The 26278-nt window shown below is 49.1% G+C and overlaps 1 protein-coding gene across 1 annotated transcript in view; it reads right to left on the reverse strand.

Moving 5' to 3' along the window:
- The window catches only part of KIAA1755 (KIAA1755 ortholog), a 38612-nt gene extending 12540 nt beyond the window's left edge, over positions 1–26072 (reverse strand). Inside the window, exons 1-7 of the mRNA XM_043479975.1 lie at positions 25796–26072; positions 13382–13579; positions 7959–9303; positions 7278–7475; positions 4253–4376; positions 1284–1377; positions 148–234 (exon numbers count right to left, since the gene is read on the reverse strand). Of these exons, the coding sequence (XP_043335910.1) occupies positions 148–234; positions 1284–1377; positions 4253–4376; positions 7278–7475; positions 7959–9303; positions 13382–13579; positions 25796–25798 (2049 nt within the window). The 5' untranslated portion in view covers positions 25799–26072. The remainder of the gene's footprint in view (positions 1–147; positions 235–1283; positions 1378–4252; positions 4377–7277; positions 7476–7958; positions 9304–13381; positions 13580–25795) is intronic.
- Between the last annotated feature and the right edge of the window lie 206 nt (positions 26073–26278).

A 26278-nucleotide genomic window follows, 5' to 3' on the forward strand; every position in this document is an offset into this window, starting at 1 on the left:
GCCATGGGGGCTGGGCAGGAGACTCGTAGCATCCAGGCCTCGTATCTAATTGACTGGCACTCTGTTATTCCAGGGCCACCATTCTTCACCCCAGCTCAGCTGAAGCCCAACTCCTCTGCACCTCAACTGATGCTGCCTGCCCCTTACCTGAATGTCAGGTAATGCCTCCAGCTGGAGAGCTGCCTCCTTCTCCCCCAGGAAGAGCATGGCACGGATGGAGGCTGGGACCAGCGCCTGTCAGAAAGAACCATTTCAGAGCTGATCTGCCTAGGCCCTCACCGAGCCTCCCCTCTAAGATGTAGGCAAATGGGCCACGGAGACAGGGGTAAGGGTTCCCCATGGCTGGGATCCACATGGAAAGGAGGGCTGGGATCCTTATTTGGAGGATGAGTCAAATGATTCATTGGGAGTCATCGGAAGTCAAGGGAACAGCAGCTTCAAGTTGGGTTGCAAACTTTCTGGGTGCCCTGCCCTCTCTGAGTCTCAGTTTCCCCATCTGTAAAGGGAGAAGTAGGAGGAGATGGGGTGGAGGTCAGAACACAAGGTGAGCTTATCCCAGACTTCCATTTATGCTGCTTCCTGTACGGTGAGTCATGAATCTCCTCCCTGCCCCATTCTCAGTTGGTGAGATTTATGTGAGTTAAACCTAAGCCAATCAGCGTGTCACAGTCCCCTGACCACAGACGTTGGCTGATGGATGGATACCTGAGCCAACGGGGGCAAAGAAGACCCTCAAAAAAGCTTTTACTGGGACTTCTGGGAAAAGAATTGCTCTTTTCTATTGGACTTAAATGACAGACCATATGAAGTTAGAGATGGTGGGGACCACACTGCCACAAAGAGTGGGACCTGGCTGATAATGGCACTCTCCCAGAGGAATGGAGCCAGAAATGGGGAAAGAAACCAGATCCTGGTGACAATATTTGAGCCCCCAAATCAAGTCATACTTGAAGTTGGATTTAATTTCCAGACTGAGTCACATCAACCGATGAATGACCTTTGTCTTTAAGCATGTTTGGGTTGGGGTTTCTTTCACTGCACGGCATGTGGGATCTTAGTTCCCCAAACAGGAAACAAACGCAAGCTCCCTGCAGTGGAAGTACAGAGTCTTACCCACTGGACCGCCAGGGAAATCCCCTGGGCTGGGGTTTCTATTATCTGCAACTAAGGTTCCCTGCCTGGGGTTCCGGTCCTAGCTCTGAGAACCCCCAGGATCTGTGGATATCCAAAGGCCTCCAGTACTTCTAAGACTTGGTAGGCTGAGGCTGTCCACTTCCACTCACCTGGGTGGCCTGCAGGGCTCTGACGAGACCAGGATGTGGGGGCTGTTTCCTAGCATCAATCACAACTGCCAGCCCCTTAGTTTTATCTTCAGGCCTGTGGGTGGTAAACAGAACTGATAGTCTTATTGGATGAATCAGGGCCCTCGAAGGGGAACAACCCAGTGGAAGGTGAGGAAAGCTGGCTGCTAGAAGCCTGGATACTACTGAACTCTTCATCCTGCAAGACAAATTTCCAGCGCCTCCCCAAGCCCCCAACACACACCACTTCCAGGGAGCCCTCCATGATTCTTCTCCAGGCAGAGTTTATTGCTCCCTCTTGAGGGCTCCTACAGTACCTCACACAGCCCTCTCAGACACCCTAACAATCATAAACTATATGCTACTATCCCAGTTGCAGTAGGTGAGTCACCCAACCTTCCATTCACCCCTTTTGTTGGGGCAGAAGGCTCATTTTGTTCAAGAACCTAACTTTCTTCTTATAACCACATCCCTTCCTCCCCCAGGGGCTGGATTCTTATTGGTTGAGGCCAACAGCTGACCCAATTCCCCTGGCCAATGATCAATTTAGATAGGGACCATGTGACATTTTCTGGCCAATGAGATGTGAGGAGATGTTTGTTGGAGACTTCTGGGAAAGGCGTTTTCTACATTATAATGTTCTTACAAAGAGATGTAAGGCAGAGACAAAGACTGATACATTTACTTATCAGATAAGACATTTTGAATTAGAGTTTGTTACTTGCAGCCCAAACACCCTCACCAGTTCACAGTGCACTTTTCAGTGATTGCCTTGGGATTTTCCAAACAGGCTCAATTGTCAGAACTTGTTAAAATAACGATGCTTCACTTCCACCCCTCCTCTGTCCCCCAAGAAATGTGTCCAGTGGGTAGGGAGTGGAGCTGGGCAGTCGGTGGTTCCAAGTACCCTGGCCATTCAATCAGACTGGGAAAGTAACCCCCAACTGCCTTCAAGTCTTACAACCACCCAAGTCACAGACCAAAGCCAGAGGTGGCCAGTGTGGGATGTGGAGCCGTGGCAGTCACCTGGGCATGCTGTTTCACCTCTCTGGGAGTCAATTTCCCAGCTGTAAATGGGGCTAATGATAGTATAGGCTTCCGGGGGCTGTGGTGAGGACTGATGGATTCATTCTGGTAAAATGCTAAGGGACCGTGCAGAAAAACAGGGATGTCAATGTCTGCTGTCATCACTGTCCTGAGAGAGGAAACTGAGGTGCTGGGCAGTGACATAGCATACAGTGAGGGGAGGCTCTCGGAGGTGAGGCCAGGGCTCTGACTTCATGCCCTCACCTGCTTCTGGCTATGCCCATACTGGGAGGGAAGTGCACTTCCACGCCTGCCTCCACTGCCAGCCTGAACACCCATAGAGATCAAGGCCCAATACAGGAGGATTGGGGTCCCTAGCATGGCCCAGCATGAAACCTGGCTCAGGGCAGGTGCCCAGCTTTGGAGGTTCACAACAGGAGTGGAGAGGCAAGCCCAGCATATGAGAACCCCATGCCCAGTGCTAAAGGAAATCCCCAGGTGCAATCCTAAAGGAAATCAGCCCTGAATATTCACTAGAAGCACTGATGCTGAAGCTGAAGCTCCAGTGCTCTGGCCACCTGATGCGAAGAGCCAACTCGTTAGAAAAGACCTTGATACTGGGAAAGGTTGAAGGCAGGAGGAGAAGGGGATGACAGAGGATGAGATGGTTGGATGGCATCACCAACTCAATGGACATGAATTTGAGCAAATTCCGGGAGATGGTGAAGGACAGGGAAGCCCAGCGTGCTGCAGTCCATGGGGTCGAAAAGAATCGGACACGACTGAGCGACTGAAAAACAACAAATGCGCAATTCACACTGCACCTCACTTCCCTTTTTGTGATCATGCTTGATCCTCACAGCCCACTTGGTCATCTCCCTTTTTCAGGGGGCGTTTCAGAGAGGGAAAGTTACCACTCCCAGGTCACACAGCAGGTTGGTGGGGGGTGGGGGTGGTGTCCATCTCCCCTTCAGACCGGGAAAACCACTCCTCTTTGGACAAAGGGTAGAAAAATCTCAGTGGCCAGCAGGTGGCAGTGTTGGCTCCCATGGGGGGGAGTTGGAGGTGGAGGTCCCAAAGGGTCCCATGAGTCCCTCCCCCACCCACCCCAGCCTGGGCGCTGCAACTTGGAGGAAAGATGGTGTCTCTTCCCCAGGCAGTCCAACCTGAAGTCTTATGGGAGGTGGAGGGAAGGAGTGGTGGTAGAAATAAACCTGGTCACTCATCACTCGTTCTCTTGCTCTCTCACTTATTCATTCCTTCACCCATTCACCCTTTCCTTCATTTGTTCAACAAATACTTATAATTCAGATCAGTTCAGTTCAGTCTCTCAGTCGTGTCTGACTTTGCGACCCCATGGACTGCCACATGCCAGGCTTTCCTGTCCATCACCAATTCAATTATCACCTCCTCAGGGAAGCCTTCCCTGATTTCCCAATTGAAACTAACTGCCTCTCGCCCTTCATTTTACAACAGAGGCTCTCAAAATGTGTTTGCAGCCCACCCACATCAGTATCACCAGGAAACTTGTTAGAAATACACATTGTCAGGTCTTATGCAGACCGACTGAACCAGAAACTCTGGAGGTGGGGCCCAACCATCTGTTTTAACAGCCCTCCAGATGGTTCTGATGCCTTTTGAGTTTGAGAGCCACTGATCTACGATATCCCTGTTTTCTTCACCACACTAACACTCCTGAGCTGCTGGTCCATGGCTGGTTCCTTGCATACCATCCATCTCCCCCGCCAGCCTGGGAACACCCCATTGGCAGGGACTATCCTGTTTTTTTGGCCTGTCCTGCTTTTTTCCCAGCATCTGACTCAGAACCAAGAGGGTGTGATGTCTCTTCACATGGTACCTGGTGCTGGGCTCCAGGCTGAGAGGCCGAGGGGGCATGGGGTGGTCAGGCTGGCCCAGCCCCTTACCTGGGGATGGTGCACAGGTAAGAAAACAGCTTGGTGACCTCCGAGGCAGTGCACCATGGCGCCTCCCAGGGGCCCTTGGTGGTCGACACCAGAAGCAGGGGCCGCCCCGCCCTGTCCCGACCGCCTGGAAGAGAAAGCACACACATGAGCAGTGAGCACTTTGGTGGAGCCCCTTCTATAGGAACCTGCTCTGTGGCCTCTAGGCTTTGCCTGTACTGGTCTCTCTGTCTGGAATGCCCTTCCTCTTCTCCATCTAAACTCCTATTCATCCCTCAAGACCCAGTTCAAAAGCTACTTCTTCAGAAAAATCATCCCCAAAACCATCCTCCATGCAGAGGCAGCCTCACCCTCCTCTGGGCACCCCTTGCCCTGGGCACCTTGGGCAGAATAGAGCTCACGGAATGAGCTTTGGGGTTCACACGGACAGGAATTGAAGTCCCAGTTCTGCACTGACTTGCTCTGTGTCCTTAGACAAGTCAGTGTGTCTCTGAGCATCAGTTTCCTCATCTGTTAAATGGGGAGAATACAATACTGAGCAGATTAGGTTACTTCAAAGACTAAATGAAACAGCTCCTGAAAAGCATTTAACATGGGGCAAGGGCCTCATAAACAGCAGTTGTGGTAACAGCCATTATCTCTGTCCTCATCTCAGCCCCCATGTGGTGAGTGTGCATTCCACAGCTGACAGCTCACTATTTATTCTTTTTTTTTTTTTTTTTTGTGGCCATACCACGCGGCATGCGGGATCTTCCCTGACCAGGGATTGAACCCATGCCCCCTGCACTGCAGAGTTTGGACCACAAGGGAAGTCCCACTATTTATTCTTGCAGACTTCTAACCATGAGTTCTTCACAGACTATTTCCTGTTCCAGGAATCCAGACAGTGTGCCCCACGCTCCCCACAAGGGTCAAGAGTCTGAGGCCCAGGGAGTCAGCACAGCCTGTTTACACCACGGGAAAGGAAAAGTATAGCAGGGGGAAAGAGGCCCTGGTCACTGGAACTGGGCCTGTCCTGCACCCTGGGCTCACAGCCCTGACCCCCAGAGTCACCTCACTCAAGGCCACCCTTCAATGAGCACTGTGGACTCCATGCAGGTACGACCCTCCACAGTGTGGAGTGTGGGAGACCCTTTGGAGCTCATGAAGCCTTCAGCAGACTTAACCACCTTCACAAGTGTTGCCTTAAACATGGGTGCAACCATCTAGAACATAGAAGGATTGTGAGACTTTGTGAACAATTAATATGGGGACAGGGCTTCCCAGATGGTGCTAGTGGTAAAGAACTCACCTGCCAATGCAGGAAACATAAGAGACGCAGGTTCAGTCCCTAGGTCGGGAAGATCCCTTGGAGGAGGGCATGGCAACCCACTCCAGTGTTCTTGCCTGGAGAATTCTGTGGACAGAGGAGCCTGGCGGGCTGCAGTCCACGGGATCTCAAAGAGTCAGACATGACTGAAGCAACTTAGCACAAATATAGGAACAAACAGCCTGAGCTGCAACAAAGATGACCAGGAAGACAGACAATGCCCCCCAGGAGTTTTAAAATGACAGAGCAGGGACTGCCCTGGTGGTCCAATGGTTACGGATCCATCTTCCAATGCAGGGGATATGGGCTCGATCCCTGGTTGTGGAACTAAGATCCCACATGCCACGGGCAACTAAGCCCCAGCCCTGCAACTATTAAGCCCACGTGCTGCAACTGGAGAGTACACACATCACAACAAAGAACCCACATGCCAGAACTAAGACTCGAGGCAGCCAAGTAAATAAATAAATCTTTTTAAAAAGGAAAACAAAACAAAATGATAGATCGGTGTCCCCCAGGACATGTCTGCAGAAATTTAGATGTCTGTGAAATAAAACAGACTTGCAGGACAGTCAGGTCCCAGAAAGCACTGTGGTTTCTCTTGCTTCGAGAACTCTGCACATGCTGTTCTCTCTGCCTGGAACACCATCCCCACCATTTTACACAGATAACACCTACTCATACTACAGAACTGAGTTTCACATTACTTCCTTCAGGAAGTCTTGCCTGACCTCTCCTCTACCCCAAGCACCCCAAGGGCCTCATCTCTCCTCCCAAAGCTCCCTGTAATGCCACATAGTCACATTTTACAGTGAATTATAATAATCTACTGTAATAACCTGTCAAATTTACTCCCAGAATATGCTTCCTGAGAGCAGGCTTCATTCTCTGCTGAAGCCTCAGTGCTAAGCCCAGGGTCGGACACACAGTAGGTGCTCAATAAATCTTTATTGCAAAGATGAATAAATGTTAAACAAGAGTGATAACACTCTCAGTACTGGATGACGCTGACACCCTAATCAGACCCTCCTTATCAGGTCAGAGAGCTCACCCCCCAAAGGCTGTAGTTACGGGCTGTAAATTGGCCCAGAGATGTCCCCTTGTCTGAAGAATTGCCCTCCACTGAACTGGATCATGAGTTCACTTGCATCATCATCCCAGGATCAGCCTGCCGCTGATGACTCACAGATCCAGGTGTACAAAAGGTCAGCTCCTGAACCTTAAGATAGAACCATCTCTGTGATGTAATTCATGCTCCAGAGCTGCCCCGCCCCTGGAAAATCAGGTCACATCCTGATTTGACCTAGCTTCTCCCCTGCCTTGCCCTGCTTCCCTTAGTCCCCTTCCCCTGAGAGCAACCTTCAGGAAAATAAATCACTACCCCAAGGATCCCTGTCTTAAGCTCTGCTTCTAGGGAACCTGACCTAAGACATCCGCCTTGATGGCCTCACTAGAAGTGAGACAGATGGATGGAGGGATGGAGGGAGGGAGGGAGGGATGGATAGATGGATGAATGAATACCTAGAAATTGCTTTAACCTCCTTCATTGGAAAGATGAAGAATCTGAGTTCCAGGGAGGCCTGGTCCAGAACACAGGCATCTAGGACCTTCCCTGCCTCCCCCACACCCACCAACATCTGAAGATTCTCAGCCACCCCTATTCCCGCCCCCACAGCTCCCTCCCCTTCACCTCCACTCGCCCTTACAGCCCCTGAGGACCTGGCAGACATGCTATCCTGGAATGGAAGATCTCCACGCTCAGGGCCCCAATCCTGGGCTCAAGTCCTGGGGGGTCCTTGTCCAGAGTGGGGCTTTTTTCTGAAAGGCCTGCAGAAGCTTCTGGGAAGTCAGCCTTTTCCTTGGTCACTGGGTCTGAGTCAGCGTCTAGGCCAGATGTTTTGGTCTGAGTTGTTCCAGCTGCGGATAAACAACAAAGAATATTGCAGAAGATGGATTTTCCCAGGGAAAATATTTTCTCACATTCTGCCTAATGATAAGCGCTTACAATATTGATCTCCTTCTATGTGGCAGGCATTGTGCTAAGCTCCTTACTACTGGTGTTGTCTTTGAACCTCAAAACAACTCGAGGAGGCAGATGAGATCCTCATTGCACAGAGGGGGAGACCTGGCCTTACAGAGGTTAAGTCATTGATCAAGATCACCCAGACAGTATATGGCCAAGCTGGGGTATAAACTCAGGCTGTCTCAGCACAACCACAGAATCTTGCTCAATTACAGGCTCAAAAGACCTTAAGCTTCTTGACACGCTACCCCGTGTTCTAAACCCCTGAGATGGACCCAGCCCAAGCGGATCTCAGCCCTGACATCCTACACCACCTTGTCACCTGATCACATCCAGAGAACAGTTGCCCTGTCCAGCTGAGTATGCGGGCACCTTACCTTTCCCTAAGCACTTGGCTCGGTTGGGTTTGGGTGAGTAGAGTGAACACAAGACTTTCCAGGGTCCGTCATGCTGGAGCGAGGCTTTCTCTGGGGCCCCAGGCGCTTGCCTCTGCCCCTTTAAGAATGAGAATTTGAGCCCAGGAGTGGGCGACCCGGAAGAGGAAGTGTTTCGACCGCGGTTGGTCACAGGCTTGGCAAGTCTCCCATTGCCCTGTTTGGTCATCTCTTCCACCTTGGTTTCGGAGGCTGGAGCAGCAAGAGGAGAAACTGGGCACAGCCGGGGAGAGGATGCTTGTTTTGGTCCTGGCTTGAGCTGGTCCATGTTCTCTGAGTTTCCCAGAATGCCCTCTGTTGTGGAGGCCGGTGGCTCTTCTGAGTCACCTGTTCCAAGGCCAGACGCACAAAGCAGTGGGTTTACAAAGATGCTGAGGTATGGCTCTCGGGGCTGGTGTTCTGAGTCTTGGGTAGGGACTTTATCATTAGCCTTTCTCCTTGAGCCCCAAACACAGGGTTTCTCCCCCAAGCTTTCAGGCTTCTCACAAGCCCATTTTTCCAAGGAAGGCTCTCCATTGGCCCCTGACAGAGGCAGCATCCTTTGAGAGAAAGGGATTTCCTTGGTTCCAGATAGCTCCTTTGGTACCCCCAAAGGACACCCACTGGGCGTCACCACCTCCTTACTGGGAGACCCTTCTCTACTCTCTTGGGAGAAGTCCAGAAGAGCCACATACTCTCCCCCCAGGTCCTGGCTGGCCACACTGTCCACCCTGAAGCCCACCTCCCCAGGTCCAGCTTGCTCCACCTTGATGAGGCCTGGGTACTTGTTCCTGTGTGTCCTGCCCTTGCCCAAACTCCGGACAAGCAGCACTTGGCTGTCTGGGCACCTGGCCTGGTGCAGCTCTTGAGAGCTGCTCAAATCCAGTGCCTCTAACTGAAGGGACTCCCAGGCTGGGGAGAGGAGATTCACTGCTGGGGCTCTGTCATCCACAAACTCTGGGCTGGTTATCTTGGTCCAGGGCACAGGGGCCATGCCATCTTCTGAAGCTACCAGGCAGTTGTGTAGGGGACTGCCCTCAGAGTCACCGTTGATGGCCTCCAGCCAGGCTTGGCTGAAAAGTATAGGATAGGATGACTCAGGGATTGGCTTCGTGTCCACTGTGCGGAGGTCCACAGAGAGGCACTTGATCGTGAGGCAGACGGACTGCTCCTCCCGGGGCTCGACTTGGAGGTAGAAGTCACCTTGGCGCAGTAAGAGGGGATTGAGGGGTGCCAGGTGGACCACAACCTCATCCCGCAGGCACAGCGGCCAGCCCTCATGCAGGAAGAGGCGGTGTGAGTAGGGGGCCTGCAAAGAGGAGGGGGACAGCATCAGAGAATCAGGTTCTGAAAGCCCCAGCCATGGGTTTCTTCCTTCCCTCTCCCAGAAGGAACGTTGAACAGGTCGAGGACTCAGGTGAGGCAAGAAAGGTGCCTAGGACACAGCATCCAAGGAGGCCCCACTCTCGGCATCCTGCAAGTCACGCAGCCCCGAGAGGGAGCACCTCCTTAAACGTTAGGACCTCCATGCCTCTTGCTCCCCCTAGTCCTGGCCTTGACCTTGAAAATGTCAATACCTCCTCACCTACTGGGCCAAGGGAGAAAAAAGTTCTGAGTGCCAGGCATCAGTTAGCAAGAGCCTTTTCCATTGTCCTGCTGGTTGCCTTCTCCTCTCCAACCATCAAAACTCCTCTCAACCCAGTTCAAGTTGAACGCTCCACTTGAGGGCCAGGGAGACATGGGTTCCAAGGTCTGAATTACTAACTTGTGCAAATGACATAATTTCTTTGAGCCTCAGCTTCCCTATTTGCAAATAGGAATAATGATGCATATTGGTATAATTAGGACTTTCCCAGGTGGTAGAGAATCCACCTTCCAATGCAGAAGATGCAGGTTCAGTTCCTGGGTCAGGAAGATCAGCTGGAGGAGGAAATGGCAACCCACTCAGGCACTCTTGCCTGGAAAAATCTCATGGATGGAGGAGCTTGGCTGGCTGCAATCCAGGGAGTCACAAAGAATCAGACACAACTGAGTGACTGAGCTCAGATACCAATACACACATTGGTATTATTGGGTTGGTACAAGGATTAAGTGAGATCATAAATACATGTATGTTTTTTAAAAAACAATGCAATGCATAAAATATAATAAGTAGATGTTCGTGCATGCTCAGTCACTTAGTTGGCCCTGTGCAGGCCCAGTGTTCAACAGTGACCCCAAATGGCATCAACAGAAACAACAGCTCCACCAAGCTGAAAACAGGTCTTTCTCTTCCTGACTTTTGGAAAAGAGTCTGATTCCTGTAGATCAAATAAGCCCCAATAATCTCATGTAATTTGGATGAGTGTAGGGGAGAGCTGGAGAATTGACACTGAACGTCCTGCAAATCAAGCAGGTGTTTCCTGGAATTAAGAATTGGGGGAATGATGAGATCTGACGACACCTGTACCTGCCTTGTTGATAAGCCAGTTCATTTCAGTTACACTGCAGATTTGGCTGTCTCCAAGAAACTTTCTATCCACAAACCACAAGTCTGTGTGTTATTTCACCCTCTTCATATAGTCCTCTGCTGTTTACAGCATCTTTCCCCCTTCCCTCCACTTCTCAGTGAATGAGATGAAACAGCCGAGCGGTGTTTTGCAAATAGCAAATCACCATAGAAATGACTGTTATGATCATCTTATTTGACTCACAGTAATTCAGGAGTGCAGGCAGTTCGGGAACTATCATTCCCGCTTTACAGATGAGAAAACCAAGGCTCAGAGAGATAGTTTAAAAAAAAAAAAAAAAGCCTCATCATCACACAGCTGAAAAGCAGCCAAAGCAGGACTTGTGCTCATATTTAGAATCAGCCGTATGTTTGTCTCCAGTCTCCCTAGACTTCATTGATTGTGGCTATCTGTCTCGGTGCTGGTGGTTATAAAGGCAGACTTTGAGGCCAGAGCATTCTTATTTCATAGGGAGAAAGGAGACAGTGGTCAGGTAACAGCCAGCAGCTACTGAGCAATTTCTTCATGCCAGGTTCTGTGCTAAGCTGTGTGTATCATCTCAGCAAGGTACATACATCCTGTGTTATTAACATTCCTGCTTTCCTCATGAGGAAACTGAAGTTCAGAGAGGGGACATGGATCCCCCAACTTCACAGTAATGGAGACTGGATTTGAGCCTGGGGCACCTGACCCCTGGGGACATACATTAATTCCATGCCACCACTCCCTGCTCTGAAGTGACACAAATTCACCTATAATTACAATTAAAGTTGTTTGTAATTTAAAACATAAAAAACCTAAATGTTTTGATCCTTGCCCCCAGAAGAAATGGGAAAAGGAACAGTGCAAATGCAGTTTTAATGGCCAAATAAAAGAAGCAGGTAGATGTATAGCTTGTTAGGGAGAAGAAATAAAGATGGGGAGGCATTGTGTGCATGGTCAGTGGCTCAGTCATGTCCGACTTTTTGCAACCCATGGATGGTAGCCCACCAAGCTCCTCTGCCCATGGGATTTTCAGGCAAGAATACTGGAGTGGGTTGTCTTTTCCTCCTCCAAGAGAGCTTCCTGACCCAGGGATCGAACCTGCATCTCCTACATTGGCAGGCAGATTCTTTACTACTGAGCCACGAAGGAAGGATGGGGAGGATACAGCTTAAATAATCTCAACACAGATATGTGGAAATTGGCTGCAAGGTTTCAGCAAGATTCTTTCTTCTCATCCAAGAACAGTGAATGTGTGTGGAGCTATTTCTATGTGCTAGGCACCGTGCTAAGCACCTAGAATGAAATGACCTATTTCCTTCCAGTTCCAACCATCTCTTATTCTAGCCTCCTAAGCCCGAACTTTTAGCTGCTGCATTCAATTTCTTCTACCACTGAAATGATGCACATAATTCCTCCATTTATTTCTGCTCCTGATATGCCAGGTCCCTGACAGATACGAGCAACTCAGGAAAGGCTAGTAGGACCTAAGATGCTCTTAGTAATTCTTGAGGCTGGAACAGTTAGGGGTGGGCATTGAATAACAGAAGGGCAGGGCAGAATCAGCAACTCTGTGAAGAATGTGGGTAAGTTCCATGAGTAGGCATCTGAAGCTTTGGTCTCCAAAGGCCTCTCCCCACCCTTTTCTTAAAACAATCTCCACCCTTTGAGCACAGAGGTAGGCATAGGATTCAAGTCTGCAGAGTCCTCATATCCATTCCTCTGGCTGCAATAATTGGTCCAAGGATAGACACAGGATCCAAGCCTGGCCAATCCTGGTACCGCATTCCCCTTGCCTCAATGATTGGTCCAAGCACAGATGCCAGACTCAAGCCCAGCCAATCAGGATCCTCCCTTGTGATTTTCTATCTGCAACTGACTGGGAAGAGTTCATTTTCCTCTTCAGGGTAGGATTTGATCCTGTTGCTGCCCTGGCTCCACCCTCGAGGAAACACCTAGCTTGTAAGAATGATCCTGACAAGCAGTAGCAGAGACAAGAGACAGAGTCCCAAAGGGGTCTGATCAGTGGATCACCTCAGACCCATGTCGGGATCACCTTGTCCTGATCTAAGCAAGGATCTGTCATTTGCAGCTGATGAGTTCTGCCTAAAACACTTTTCTTTCCACTTTGCCTCAGGAGAGGGCTCCCTGAGATCTCGGTTTGAAGGAGTCTCATTGGCTTCCCAGGTGGCTCAGTGGTAAAGAATCCGCCTGCCAATGCAGGAGGCGTGAGTTCGAATCCTGGGTCAGGAAGATCCCTGGAGGAGGAAATGACAACCCACTCCAGTATTCTTGACTGGAGAATCCCATGGATAGAGGAGCCTGGCAGGCTACAGTCCATGGGGCCACAAAGCGTCAGACAAGCACTAGTATCTCTATCGTACCCTCAAACATGGCAGACATCATTAACCATTCAGAGAATTCCTTCTTACTGAGCCAAACAGGTGCTCTAGGCAGTCCCTACTAATAGATCAAAGTTGGTATTTGTTCACTCATCATCCAGGGAAGAAAGTGAGAATTCTGATGCCACAAGGGCTTCAGGGAAAGTCTGGGACATTCTCTACTATTTCCACTGAAGCTTCCCCACTTCAGTCAAGACAGTTAGACAGTGCCCACAGTATCAATTCCTGGGGGCCAGAGAATCCACACAGATGCTTTACCCAGGCCTCCCTCCTTGTTATTCAAAGTGCAAATGTGATTGACTCCTAGATATCAGAGGGTAAAGGCCCAAGTGACCTTCCTGTCCATCTATGGGGCTGAAGTTTTTTGGGGGGCAAGCAATTAATACCTGAAAACCATCCCATGTCCTCAGTTCATGCTCTTCAACAAGATACATACCAGCCCACTTCCTTCTCTGCTCACCTCCAGCCCTTCTGGGAGAGCTTGTACCCTGACCCCATGTCCCTTTCAACTTACACAGGCCGCTTCACGCACTTGTTCACACAGGCGCTTGGCAGGGATCAGGAAATCCAGGAGGAAGTTCAGTCCATCACCCTGGAAGTCAGAATCCAGGAGACGGAACACCTGACCCAGGATGGTAGATGCTGTTGCTTCAAAAGGGGGATAGAGGCCTGCCAGGGCGTGCTGGATGGCTGCGTCCAGGGATGGGGGGTCCTGTGGGGGACAGGAGAAAAAGATGAAAACTGATAGCAGCAATAATAATAATTCCCAGGACCTTCCTGGCCCCATATGACTAAGGTCCTTGCTAACTCTGATTTCTTCGTCTACCCCTTCCCACTCGCACACCCCCTCCAGCCACACTGCTTTCTTTCCTGTTCCTCAAACTCTAGGCACAATCTCACCTCAGGGCCTTTGCACTGGCTGTTGCCTCTGCCTATAATGCTCCTCCTTAAGACATCCTCATTCCCTCACCTCCTGCAGCTCTTTGCTTGGTTGTCATCTGCTGGTCCAAGGTAGGGTAGAAGAACAAGGGAAGGCATTCAGGTCAGGGCCAGAAGGAAAGGGGTGGTCAGCAATCCCAAATCTGGCCACTTAGCTGGCCTGCAGGCCTGCAGGTTGAAGGTGAGCCATCAGCAAAGCCCAGCCTGGATCAGGCAAGCCCTAACCATATGCAGACACATGAGTGATAATAAGCGGTTGCTGTTTTATACTACTTGTTTGGAGTGGTTTGCTACACAGCTATAACTAACTGATATAAGTTGGTATAATTGATACAAGCGCCCATGTTCATATATCAAGGATGTCTTCCCTAGGTGTTTATTGGTAACAGACCATCAACACATACCCTCCTAAACCTACTCCTTCCCCACATCCCTACCTTAGTGATTGGCCCCCTCATCCAGTCAGACTCTGAAACCAGAAATCTGCTCATCATCTTGCCCCTTCCTCCTGCCTCTCCTGCCCACAAGCAACTGTCAGCTGCATTCTATAGTCTTCTCATCTCCAACAGCTCACCAACCCACTCCCTCTGTTCTGTTCCCCTGCCTTGCCTTGATCCAGGTCCCCATCACGTCTTTTACTGAATCACCTCATCACTGGTTTCCCATCTCTTGTTTCCCTCCCAGCCATTTCTCCAACAGGACCCCAGGGTGATCTTTCTCAAATGCAAACCTGGGGGATTTCCCTGGTGGTCCAGTGGCTAAGACTCTGCACTCCCAATGCAGGGGGCCTGGGTTTGATCCTTGATCAGAGAACTAGATCCTACATGCTGCAACTAACAATCTTGCTTCCCAGGTAGCTCAAACAGTAAAGAATCTGCCTGTAATGTGGGAGACCTGGGTTGGATCCCTGGGTCAGGAAGATCCCCTGGAGAAGGGCATGGCAACCCACTCCAGTATTCTTGCCTGGAGGATTCCATGGACAGAGGCGCCTGGGGGGCTACAGTCCAAGGGGTCGTAAAGAGCTGGACACGTCTGAGTGACCAGCACCACCACCAACGATCTCGCATGCCACAACGATGATCGAAGATCCTATGTGCCACAACTAAGTCCCAGCACAGCCAAATAAATAATTTTTTTTAATGCAAATCTGGCCTTGCAAGTCTCCTGCTCAAAACCTGCTCACAGTTTTCTCACTGCCTTCAGAACACAGGCAGCCTGGCCTCCAGCCTCACTATTCTCCCCAGGCTTCTGCCACAAGGACACACACACTCTTCCTCACCTCCAGGCTTCGCACATGCTGTTCCTTCCTCCAGGGATGCCGCCCACCTCCATGCCCACTAAACTAACTCCTTCTCATCTGCAACATCCCAGCCAGTCCATCATCTCTTCCAGACTTTCTCTGACCTCCCGCGCCCATCCCAGCTGGGTCAAGTGTCCCTTTTTCTTGGCTTCCATGGCGAATGCCACGCTCATTTTGTCTCCCTTGGTGGACCCCAGGCTCCCTGAGGACGGGAGTGGTATTCAGAATAATGCTCCCCGCAAATGCCCACATTCTAATTTGTGGAACCTGTCACTAAATCCCCTTACATGGCAAAGAGGAACTAAAATTGCAGATGGAATAAAAATTGTTAATCAGCTGGACTTAAAATAGGGAGATTATTCTGGATTATTCAAGTGGGCCCAATCCAGTAACAAGCGTCCTCAAAAGTAGAAGAGAATGCAGAAGAGGCAAAAGTCAGGAGGAAATGTGACTGTGGAAGAAGCACCCAAGAGAGGACATGCTGCTGGCTTTGAAAATGGAGGCAGAGCCAAGGAATGCGGGCGGCTCCTAGAAGCTGGGAAAGGCAAACAGATTCTCGCTGAGAGTCTCCAGAAAAGAATGCAGCCCATCAACACCTTGGTGTGAGCCCAATGAGTTGGACCTGCTGATCTATAGAGCTGCAAGATAACAAATTCATGTTGCTGGAAGCTACTAGACTTGTGGTCATTTATTCCAGCAGCACCAGAACTAACACAGCCAGCACTGGCTCCTATTCGTCTAGGGCCTTCATTCCTGCATAAAATAGGTGCTCAGTAAATGCGGCGGGATGAGTAAAGTGTCCCTCTCTGAATCACAGCTTTTCCACCCATAAAATGGGCAAGTGGGACAAGGCCAGAGGTTCCCAACCAGGTACAGTAATAGGGTCCGTGGGTTGTGATTTTCAGCTCTTAAAAAGACTGATGAAAGCCCTTCTGGTTGCCCCAGATTGGGTGCCCGCTATCACTGAGGGATGTAAAGGAAGATGAGAATAAATAAGACGGCAACATAAAGAGGGCCTATCTAGGGCAGAAAAATCATTTTTCTAAATGAGGTCCCTGGAGATAGGGAAATAAAATAGAGACTTTGAGGAGAAGGAAGAATGCATTTCTCCATCCCAGAAAGATTCCAATGCCAGGAGGTGATAAAGCAAGGGATGCTAGCCCAGGGCATTTAGACAAGTGTCAGGGTCACTGCTGGGTCCCCAGTACCCACAGAGCTGAGCCCAAGGGAGGCCCTCTACTGCTCTCTGTAGAATGAATGAATGAATGTCTACAGCCCCCATTCTGAAGGAAAGAGGGTCCTGACATGACAGTAAGCTCAGAGGGGACACACACCCACACACGGCAGTGCGCAAGCCCAGGAGGAGCTATTTTCACACTAACATGGGGATGGGGTTTGATTTCAAAGAACTAGGAAAAGCTCATCTGGCCTGGTGACCTCTCTCAATGCCTCCCCTGGCCAACACCCAGTAATCCCAATACCACCTCTCCTCCCCGGCCATCTAATACTGAGGCCAGCAGTGGGGACAGGAAGTTGGGGGACCCTGTCTGATATCCATGAACTCACAGATACTCTAAGTTAGGCCACCACCCATCCCTCCCCTCCCCTAGGTCCTACTCCACTGTGCTGCCCGGAGTAGGCGCTTGCCTTGCTGGGCCTCATTCCTCGTGGGCTCATGGAGTTGGGCTAGATATGTTTTGTTTTGTTTTTGGAAATTTAATCATTTATTGTCACCTTCATGAATGTTAGCATATCTGAATATGTTTTCTTTTTAATACCTTTTGTACTATCATCATTTACTACTTTTCTTCAAATCCACTCACTTTTTTTTTTTAAATCTCTTGATCACGCTTCAGGATTCTAGTTCCCAGACAAGAGAAGGAACGCACACTCCCTGCCGTGGAAGCATAAAGGCTTAACCACTGCACCGCCAGAGAAGTCCCTCCGCTTATTACTTCTTAAAAACATACATACATAATTGCATCTTTTTTAAAAATTCATTTATTTATTATTTTCAGCTGTGCTGGACCTCCGTTGGTTTGTGGCTTCAGTACTTGAGGTGCGCAGGATCAGTAGTGGTGGAGCACCGGCTTAGTGGCTCCGTGGCATGTGGGATCTTCCTGGATCAGGGATTGAACCTGGCCCCATAACTGCATCTTAAATGGAGACTATGTCACCATACTGGTTATGAGACTGTGGCCAGATTGCTTGAATTCAAATTCTAACTCTGTCATTTATTGGTCATTTGACCTGGCAAGTGACTTAATTCTCTTTGCTTCAATTTCCTCATCTTTAAAGCTGGAGACTGTCATCCTACCTGCCTTAAAGAGTTCAGACAGGTTGAGTCAGAGAGTACACATAGATTCCCTGCTGAAGTCGAGCACTTAGTAAGTGCTTTAAACAACAGCCATCACTGCCTTTTCTGTAGTCAAGTTACAATTATTATTATATCACTACTTTAAATGGAAAAACCAATATAAATTGGCCTAACTAGAATGTAACTCCAAAAATAGACCAAAGATGCATTGGGTAGTTTTTATATTATTTTATTTATTTAAATATATATATATATATACTTATTTTTAATGTATTTAAATATGTATTTCTTTATATTTATTCATAAGTATATTTACACGTATTATTATAATAGCTATACATATATATCTCATGTAACTGCATCCTCAATTGCTTCGGTCATGTCCAGCTCTTTGTGACCTATGGACTGTGGCTGCCAGGCTCCTCTGTCCATGTGATTGTCCAGGCAAGACTACTGGAGTGGGTTGCCATGCCCTCCTCCAAGGAATCTTCTCAAACCATATTGAGACCTCAAGCCCGTGTCTCCTGCATTGCAGGTAGATTCTTTACCACTGAGCCATTGGGAAAACCCCTCTGTAAGTGTATATTTATGCAAATAATTTAATATATAACTATACAATAATTACACATTTATTATATAAAATCTATTTTTACTATTCAATTTCCATAAAAATAAACTATTTTTAAAAGAAAGAGTAATGGATTTGCAAAGCAACTCTACTTCAGTAAAATTTAATTTAAAAAAAAAAGGTAATGGATAAACAGCAAGGTCCTGCTGTAAGCACAGAGACCTACATTCAATAGCCTATGGTAGGACTTCCCTGGTGGTCCAGTGGTTAAGAATCCACCTGCCAACGCAGAAGACATGGGTTCAGTCCCTGGTCCAGGAAGATCCTACCTGCCATGAGGCAATTAAGCCCCTGTACCTTTACTACTGAGCCGGCATGCGGCAACTACTGAAGCCCATGTGCCCTAGAACCCATGCTCCACAACAAGAGGGGCCACTACAGGGAGAAAACACAGCCAAACAGTAGCCCCTCCCCTGCTTACACAACTAGAGAAAGGCTGTGCATAGCCACAAAGACCCAGCACAACCAAAAATAAAAACAGTAAATAAACTTCTAAGAAAGCAGTGTTTGCTTTAAAAAATATGCTCTAGTAAATCATAATGGAAAATAACATAAAAGTGTGTATATATGTATAACTGAATCACCCTGCCATACAGCGGAAATTAACATAACATTGTAAGTCAACTGTATTTCAAAAAAAATATTGAAAACAAACAGTAAACAATGAAAAGAAATACTGCCGTTAAATTCTAGGGACATTTGGTGACCTCCTGAAGGTCAGGACATCTTTCTTCCCAAAGGAGATCATCACACCCTAGAAAGGTGTTAAAGACATCTTTTCACAGAGGGAGGCTTACTCCCTGGGTGCTCAGATCAGAGGAGAGTTTGAAAGAGACAGACTCTGACCACACAATACCATGTTACTTAGTTTCAGTCTGGGACCACTTGTGTCTCAACTACAGCCTGCATCCCAATATCTGGGGGAAAGAAAAAATGATAAGCCTCAGTTCCCCATCTGTAAATAGGAATTCTAGTCCCCTGCCTGTCTTGCTCAGATGACTATTCTGGACATAGAAGGAGATAAAGAATGTAGGAAGTCATAGGAAAAGTAAAAGTTTTGCTGTTGTTGTTATTGTTATTAACTGTTATTTATTTTTACTCATCCTGTCGAACAAAGCTCAAGTCCTGGCCTCTGTGTGAAGACACCTGGTCCCTTCCCGAATCCACAAGGGCCACCCCCATACTAATAACAGTTTCCAGGCACCTGCTGTGAACGACACCCTCTACTCACATTGCTTGGCCACACACAATCATCCTAGGGGCAAAATAGGAACATCCCACTTTGCAGATAAAGAGACTGAGGCTGATCTGGCCCAAGGTCACAGAGAAGGGGAGAAAAAGCCAGGATCCAACCTAGGTCTGGGAGGGTCAAGTCTACCCTCTGCCTCATCCCTGGGGGTCTGCCTTGGGGTCCCCAACAGCCACCAGATTTGGGGGCGCCCTTCCCAGCTGTCTGTCTTGCCCTGTTTCCAGTGGGGCCTAAAGACGCTCTTTACCTCTCACCGTTACAGGCTTGTAGCCTGGGACGCCTTGGCTTTCACACACTGGCTCAGCTTGCCGCACACTCTATCCATATAAGGAGCAGCCAGTAAAAAGGAAGAATGTTCCAAGTTAACATGACTCTGAGCTCTTGGCCAGAGCATTACCTGCTACAGGCCTGAACCCCAGGGGCTCATAAGCTGTCCAAGTATGGGGGGAAGCACATGGAGACGGGGCCCAGGCGGCTGCAGAGAGGAAAGCTGGCCAGTCTCCACTCAAAATCAACCGAGCAGCCCAGCCTGGGACCACAGGAACCCAAACACCGTCGGCCAGACGTGGGCCCCTCAAAATGATTTCCGTGAAACTCAATCAACATGTTTCCATTCCTCCCCTGTGAGCACAGCCCGGCTGCGCCTTTAACTGCTCCTCGACAGAATCTGAGGCAGGAGACAGCCTGAAGCTGAGAAAGAAGAGGGTGTCGTAGCCCAGAGCCCGTCTGTAGCCCCCCAGCCCCCTCCCCTGTGACCCAGTGCCAGAGATGGAAACACCAGTGGGGCTGGCAGGATCGGCCTGCAAGGCTGCCACCTGTACCAAGCTCACAGACCTTCTGGAATGACCCACGGTACCTTGTATGATGCCAAAGGACAGAGAAGAGTGCCTGTTCCCGGCAGTCCTGTCTGGGCATGAGAGAAACGGGGAGTATGGGTGTTTGTAAATTTCTGATCAATGTCTTTGCAAAGAGCCTCTATTATTATTGTAATCTTAAGTCTTGTCTTTATCCAGTAAAATAAGCAAATAGAAAGTGCACGGGCTTCCCGGTGGCTCTGATGGTAAAGAATCTGCCCACAATGAAGGAGATCTGGGTTTGATTCCTCGATTGGGAAGATCCCCTGGAGAAGGGAATGGCAACCCACTCCAGTATGCTTGCCTGGAGAATTTCATCATGGACAAAGGAGCCCGCTGGGTTGCAAAAAGTTGGAAACGACTGAACGACTAACACAACATAAAGGGCACAGGTTGACGCATTTTTAGCTCTGTACATACCCCTGGAACCACTACCCGAATTGAAAAGTCAAGATTTCCACGCCCCTCCCCGCAAGAAAGAGGCCCCCACCCAGACCACTCTCCCATTCCAGCGGTAAGTACTCTTCTGACTATTGGAATTTTTTTTAAAGAAAAATTCCCATGCAGTGTGATATCCACTGTGTAAAAATGTGTGTAAGCTGAGAGGCCATGAAATAAAGTGTTAACTGTAGTTACCCCTGAGGGCTGTGAGGGGCAGGGGCTTGTAAGTCGCAGTTTTAATTTTCCTTCTCAGTCGCTGGATTTTCTGAACACTCTGTAACCAGCCTGTAGAGATTTTATAATTGGGGGACGGGGATATAAAAGTGTGATTGTGAGTGTGTTTTTAAGTCTGGTTCCCTTTTTAAATAGTCTCACCAGATGTGGCTAGCTGGGCCTTTTGAGAGGTGGGCTGAACTCTTAAAGGTCCAGCTTTATCCATTTGCTCCAACAGACACAGATTTTAGCATCACCTAGTATCGACACCTCCAAGCTTGGGAAAAGACAGGATGGAGGAAAGCGGAGGAAAGCTGAGATAAGCAGTATCCTCGGGCTACAACCTTCAACCCCTGCTCTCCTCTGTGGCAGAAATGCCAAGGGAAGATGAGATTCCACCGTTGACTCACTGAGTCATCTTGGCCTCAGTTTCCCCATCTGTAAAATGGGGGCATTGGGCTTATCTATCTCCAAGGCCATTCCAAGTGGGGCCTTTCTAGAATTCAAGGTATAATCAGGTCCAGGAAGGACTGGAGCTGGTATGTGGTTCCCCAGTGGGATCAGTTAACCCACAGGTAGTGAGAAAGTTTACAAAGGTCTGTTTCATCCATCTTCCTACTCAGGTCCAGGGAAGGTGTAAACTAGCAGCCACAGATGCAAATGCCTATGGAGGCCTGAGAGCTGACATGGAAGACGGAATCGGTCTATGTGTGAGAAAATAGCCCCTCTAGCCCTTTGGCGAGTGACCCCTTATGGTGGGACTTAGAATCAGGGAAGCAGTAGGGAGCTGTGGCTCCTGGGGCACATGCCCCATTTCATCAGCTCCAGCCCAGTGCTGCCTTTGCCCAGCATTGCCAGGTCCACTGACATTTTAGTAAAACCTCCGAATATTTTAAAGTTTGGCCAAACCAAATACATCTGTGAGCCTGATGCAGCCTGGTGGGTATCAAGCTGCGACCGCCAGACTCAACTACCTGGGACCTTCCCCTTGAACTTCTCCAGGCAGGAAAATCTAACCAGTGTTCTGTTGCTCTGGGTGCCAGGAAGTTATTGCTCACATCCATCTAAAGCTTCTCCTGCTTTGAATCCTTTTTAGTTTTGTGTGGGTGGAAGTATGAGTGAGAATTGGCTCCTTATTAAAAAAAAAAAAAACTTTCAGAAACTGGAAAAACAACTCAGATGCAGTGAACTAAAAAGCAAGTGGGAGCCAGCAGACCCACGTTCAAGTCTAGCTTTGTTGTGTATCATCTGTGTGATCTTGAGCAATTTGGTTCACCTCTCTGGGCCTTAGTTCTATGTTTGTTCCTTTCCCTCCTGGCCCTTTTGCCTCTGCCCTGGGGTTCATCTCCCAACCAAACCACATAAGGTTAATAACAATTATAACTAGAGCTTCTTCCTACTGAGCAGGCTTCTGTGGCATGTCTTATGCTAAAAAATTTCCATACATTCTTTTATCTCATCTTCTCAACAATTCTATGAGATGGGTATATTTATTCCCATTTTACAGATTAAGAAACGGAGCCCAAGTCAATGGTAGAGCCAGCATATGAACCTGCCCACATAACTACCAGTTCTTCTGCCTCTTCCCCAGGCTCCCTGCCACCTGGCTAGGCTCCCCTTTGGCCACGATGGTCTTTCTAACACAGACCCAACTGTAACCTTCCACTGCTCAACTATCTTGAGAGGCTCCCCATTGCCTGAGCAGCTCAGCCTGGCATTAGTGGCCCATTAATCTCCCCAGAATCCCCTTCCTATGTCTAATACACAATACACCCTAGCTCTGGGCTTCCCAATGACCCATGTATCTCACTCATGAGTTTTTCTTACTGTTCACCTAACCTAGTTTATTGTTTCTTTAATATCCATTATTTATAGGGTTGGCCAAAAAGTTTGTTTGGGTTTTCCCAAACATTTTGGCCAGCCCAATACTTCCTATTCATCTTTCTGTCAATTCATTCTCAACTTGAATTTATTTGTATTTATTATCATGTGTTCCTGCTGTTTAAACCACTTCCTAACACTCATTAAGATGAAAAGCTGCAAAAGGAGAAATGTTCATCTAAGTGCCATCGAAGTCTCCCCTTCCAGGACCCTTTGTGGGCTCCCCACTTTGGGAAGCACATCCTGAACTCCCACGAGCTCCTCTCCAGACTGGATGAGCTCTTCCTCACCCTTCAGAGACCTGCTCCACCTGCATTTTTTTTTTTTTTTTTTGGCCGCTTGTGGAAATCTTAGTTCCTTGACCAACGATTGAACCCAGGGCACTGAAAGCCCTGAGTCCTAACCACTGGACCGCCAAAGAACTCCCTCGACCCATAGCTTTAATTTTTTCATGCTACGGGTGCTTCCAGGCAAAGTGATGGACTCCCCTGCCCATTATTCAGCACAGAATTCCCAGGGAGTGGTCTGCCTTCCCCAGTGACCACAAGCCCCTCAGGCAGGGACCAGGGCTGACTCATCTCCAGGCCCTGATCCTTACACAGGGCCTGGCACACAGTAGGTGCTTTGGAGGACCACCTACCATTGCAAAGATAGGTACTTTGCAATGTTGAATGAATTGAATTGGACTCAATCAGCGTTTTTCAAAGCATGGGATGGGATCACAGGTGGCCCATGAGATGATTTGAGGAGGACATGAACTTAATGTGAAAATCACAGTAAGAAAGTTATTCTAATTCTCTCCCAGTCCTCTTTATGAGACCAAAGAGAAAGCTCAGTGCCAATATACCTGGAACACCTCTCAGACACTTAGCTACTACTTCTTTTAAGAGAAAGAAAATAGTCCTGGGCTTAGAATCATCCACATCCAACTTGATCCAGCCACAATTTTCTAATATATATTCACTTTCATTGCATTTATTTTTACAGTTACTTTCTATTAATGACAATGAATACCGATTTTTCATGGGCATAAGATTTCCTATTTAAATATATTTTTAAACTTACAAAGTAGTTGATTTCAAGAAAATATTAAGTAAACAATAAGTAGTAAATTTTATAATTTCTTTATACCTTATCCAGTAAGTAGTTATGCAAAAATTATTATAATAATATGGAAATCTCAGAAATGTGGGACTAGGTAAGCCCTAAGCCCTTGTCATAAGATGCTCTGACCTTGGGCTGCCCAGAACACTAAATAGCCATTAATCAAATCACCCCACAAACATTACAGCTGTGATGGGTGCCACGAAATAGAGATACATAGCATGCTAGAGTGAAAGGCAGAGGAATCAGGAAAGACTTTCTTGAGGAGGTGACATCGGGTGGAGATTCACAAGATGAATAGGAATTCATTTAGAGGAAGGTGTTCCACCTAGCAGGAACATGTGCAAAGGCCCTGTGGCAGAAGAGAGCATGAAACATGAAAACTCGGAACCAAAGTCAGAGAGGCTGGAGTACTCTGACTCCAGAAAAGATGGGCAAGTGGCAACCTTTAATATTTAAAGACAGAGATAAGAGGAAAATCCATCCCTCACTCCCATTCAGAAAAGAATTGTTCACCCTTTGAGAGGAGCCACTCAGTGTCTGAGCTTTGATCTGAGGGGTCTGCGGCTCAGCAGGGCATCTGGATTCTAAAACGAATAACTTGTTGAGTCTGAAGCCAGAAAAAATGGCTCTGGGGTGGTCAAGACCACCCAGTGCAGGTTCAGAATTTGGGCTGTCCTACTTGCCACTTCCTGATAGAAGTGACCTTGGGCAGTCACTTAAGTTCCCAGAGCTTTGGGTCTCCATCTGTGGGGTGGAGATACAGCAGGTTTACTGTTAGAGGAGGTGTGAGTTATATGATCTCCCTTATGTAAATTGCCCAGCTCAGAGCCTTGCCTGTGGTGAGATGTGAATATCCATTAACCCATGATGACTATTGTCAAACAGCTCCAAGAGCGACATATGTGTATACCTGCCCTGGGGTGTGTGGATTTAGGAGTCTGGTTTTACAGTATGTCTGTGGTGTATACGCAGGTGATTAAGCTCATATTCTAGCAATCTGGGGGAGCAGGCATACAAGGCTCGGGTTCGAGAGGGCATGTGTGTTCAGCGGTGTGAGAATGTTTGGATGCTCTGTGTGTGTATGTGTGAATCTGTCTGTATAGAAGTCTGCATGTGCACAAATTCAACTGACACAGATTCAACCTCATCCATCACAGTCAGGGATTAAAGTTGTGGCCTGTCCCCAGAGCCCTTTTCCAAATCCCCACCACTTCTGTGAACCGGCCCGGGGCTCCTGGCTGAAACTGGGCTGAGATTCCTTGAAAACAAGCTTTTCTTTCATTCTGTTTCCAGATATTGGCACAAACACACACACACACACAGCACCCCAACCTTCTCAAGGTGCCAGCTCAGAAAGACATGGCCTGGGGGTATAACCCTCCCTCCTCCCTCTCCCACTCCCCTAGGCCTACCGCCCCACCCGATTCCCATGGGAGCACTTCGTCTCGGACCAATAAGTAGACCTGACTTTGTTTCTCTGAGTGGAAAGCAGCAACACCACAGCAAGTCGGGGTGAACAAGTCCCTCCCCTCCCCTCGGAACCCTAACCCACCTTGCCCTGTGGCGCCGGACTGGGCTGAGAGGGGACTTGAACCCTGTCCCCATCCAAACACCGACAACAATGCACATATGTGACCCTCAGCCTCAGGTCTGAAATGTAACACGACCCCAAGTTTGTCCAAGGTTCAGAGCTAGGTTTCAGCTCTGATCTGTGCAATGGGATGGTGCGGTATCAGAGTTTACCAAACATCCAATCTTAATGCATCCACTTCACACAAGGACAGAAGCAGGCCCAGAGAGGAGGGGGGAAGCCATCGCCAGAGATGGGTTCCTGCACCCTCCACCCCACCCCTGCTGGTGGGGGCAGTTAAGCACAGACCCCTGACCAGGAACTGAAGGTGGTCTCCACGTTAAAGGAGTCTGCCTTGGACACCCCCTCTAGGGCTGTGCCCATCAACAGGGGACAGAGCAAGGTGGTCCAGGCCTTGGCAGGCGTTACCATGGTGACGGGGTACAAGCGGTGGCGACGGCTGCTCCTCTCCCCGGTGACTCTCAGAGGGTCCGGTCCGCGCGTTGGTGCCTCCGTCTGTCGGATGCAGCCTCAGACCCTCCACCTAGGCCTGGAGCGGGCGGAGCGGGCTGGCCCTGGGGCGCCGACCCCGCCTCATCTGCGAGGGGAGCCGGGATTCGGGCAGAGAGACAGAGGGGATGCAGGAGAGACGCACGGTGATTGAGACTGGAGACAGACAGAAGGGGAGAGCCGCGGGCGGAGAGGGCCGGGCCACCACCGAGGGCGGCCGCCGGGGCGGGGCGGGCGGGGCGGGGGCTGCTCCCCGCGTGGGACCCCGCGGCCGACGGCGGCCCCTCGGAGCCGGCGCCTTGCCCCCGCCCCGCCCGCCGCCGCCTGTGATGAGAACCAGACGCCCCCCTCCCGGCCCAGGGCCGCGGGCTGCCAAGGGGAATTTGATCTGGCCCTGTTCCT

Source organism: Cervus canadensis, chromosome 10, assembly GCF_019320065.1.
Source record: "Cervus canadensis isolate Bull #8, Minnesota chromosome 10, ASM1932006v1, whole genome shotgun sequence".
Classification (NCBI taxonomy): Eukaryota; Metazoa; Chordata; class Mammalia; order Artiodactyla; family Cervidae; genus Cervus; species Cervus canadensis.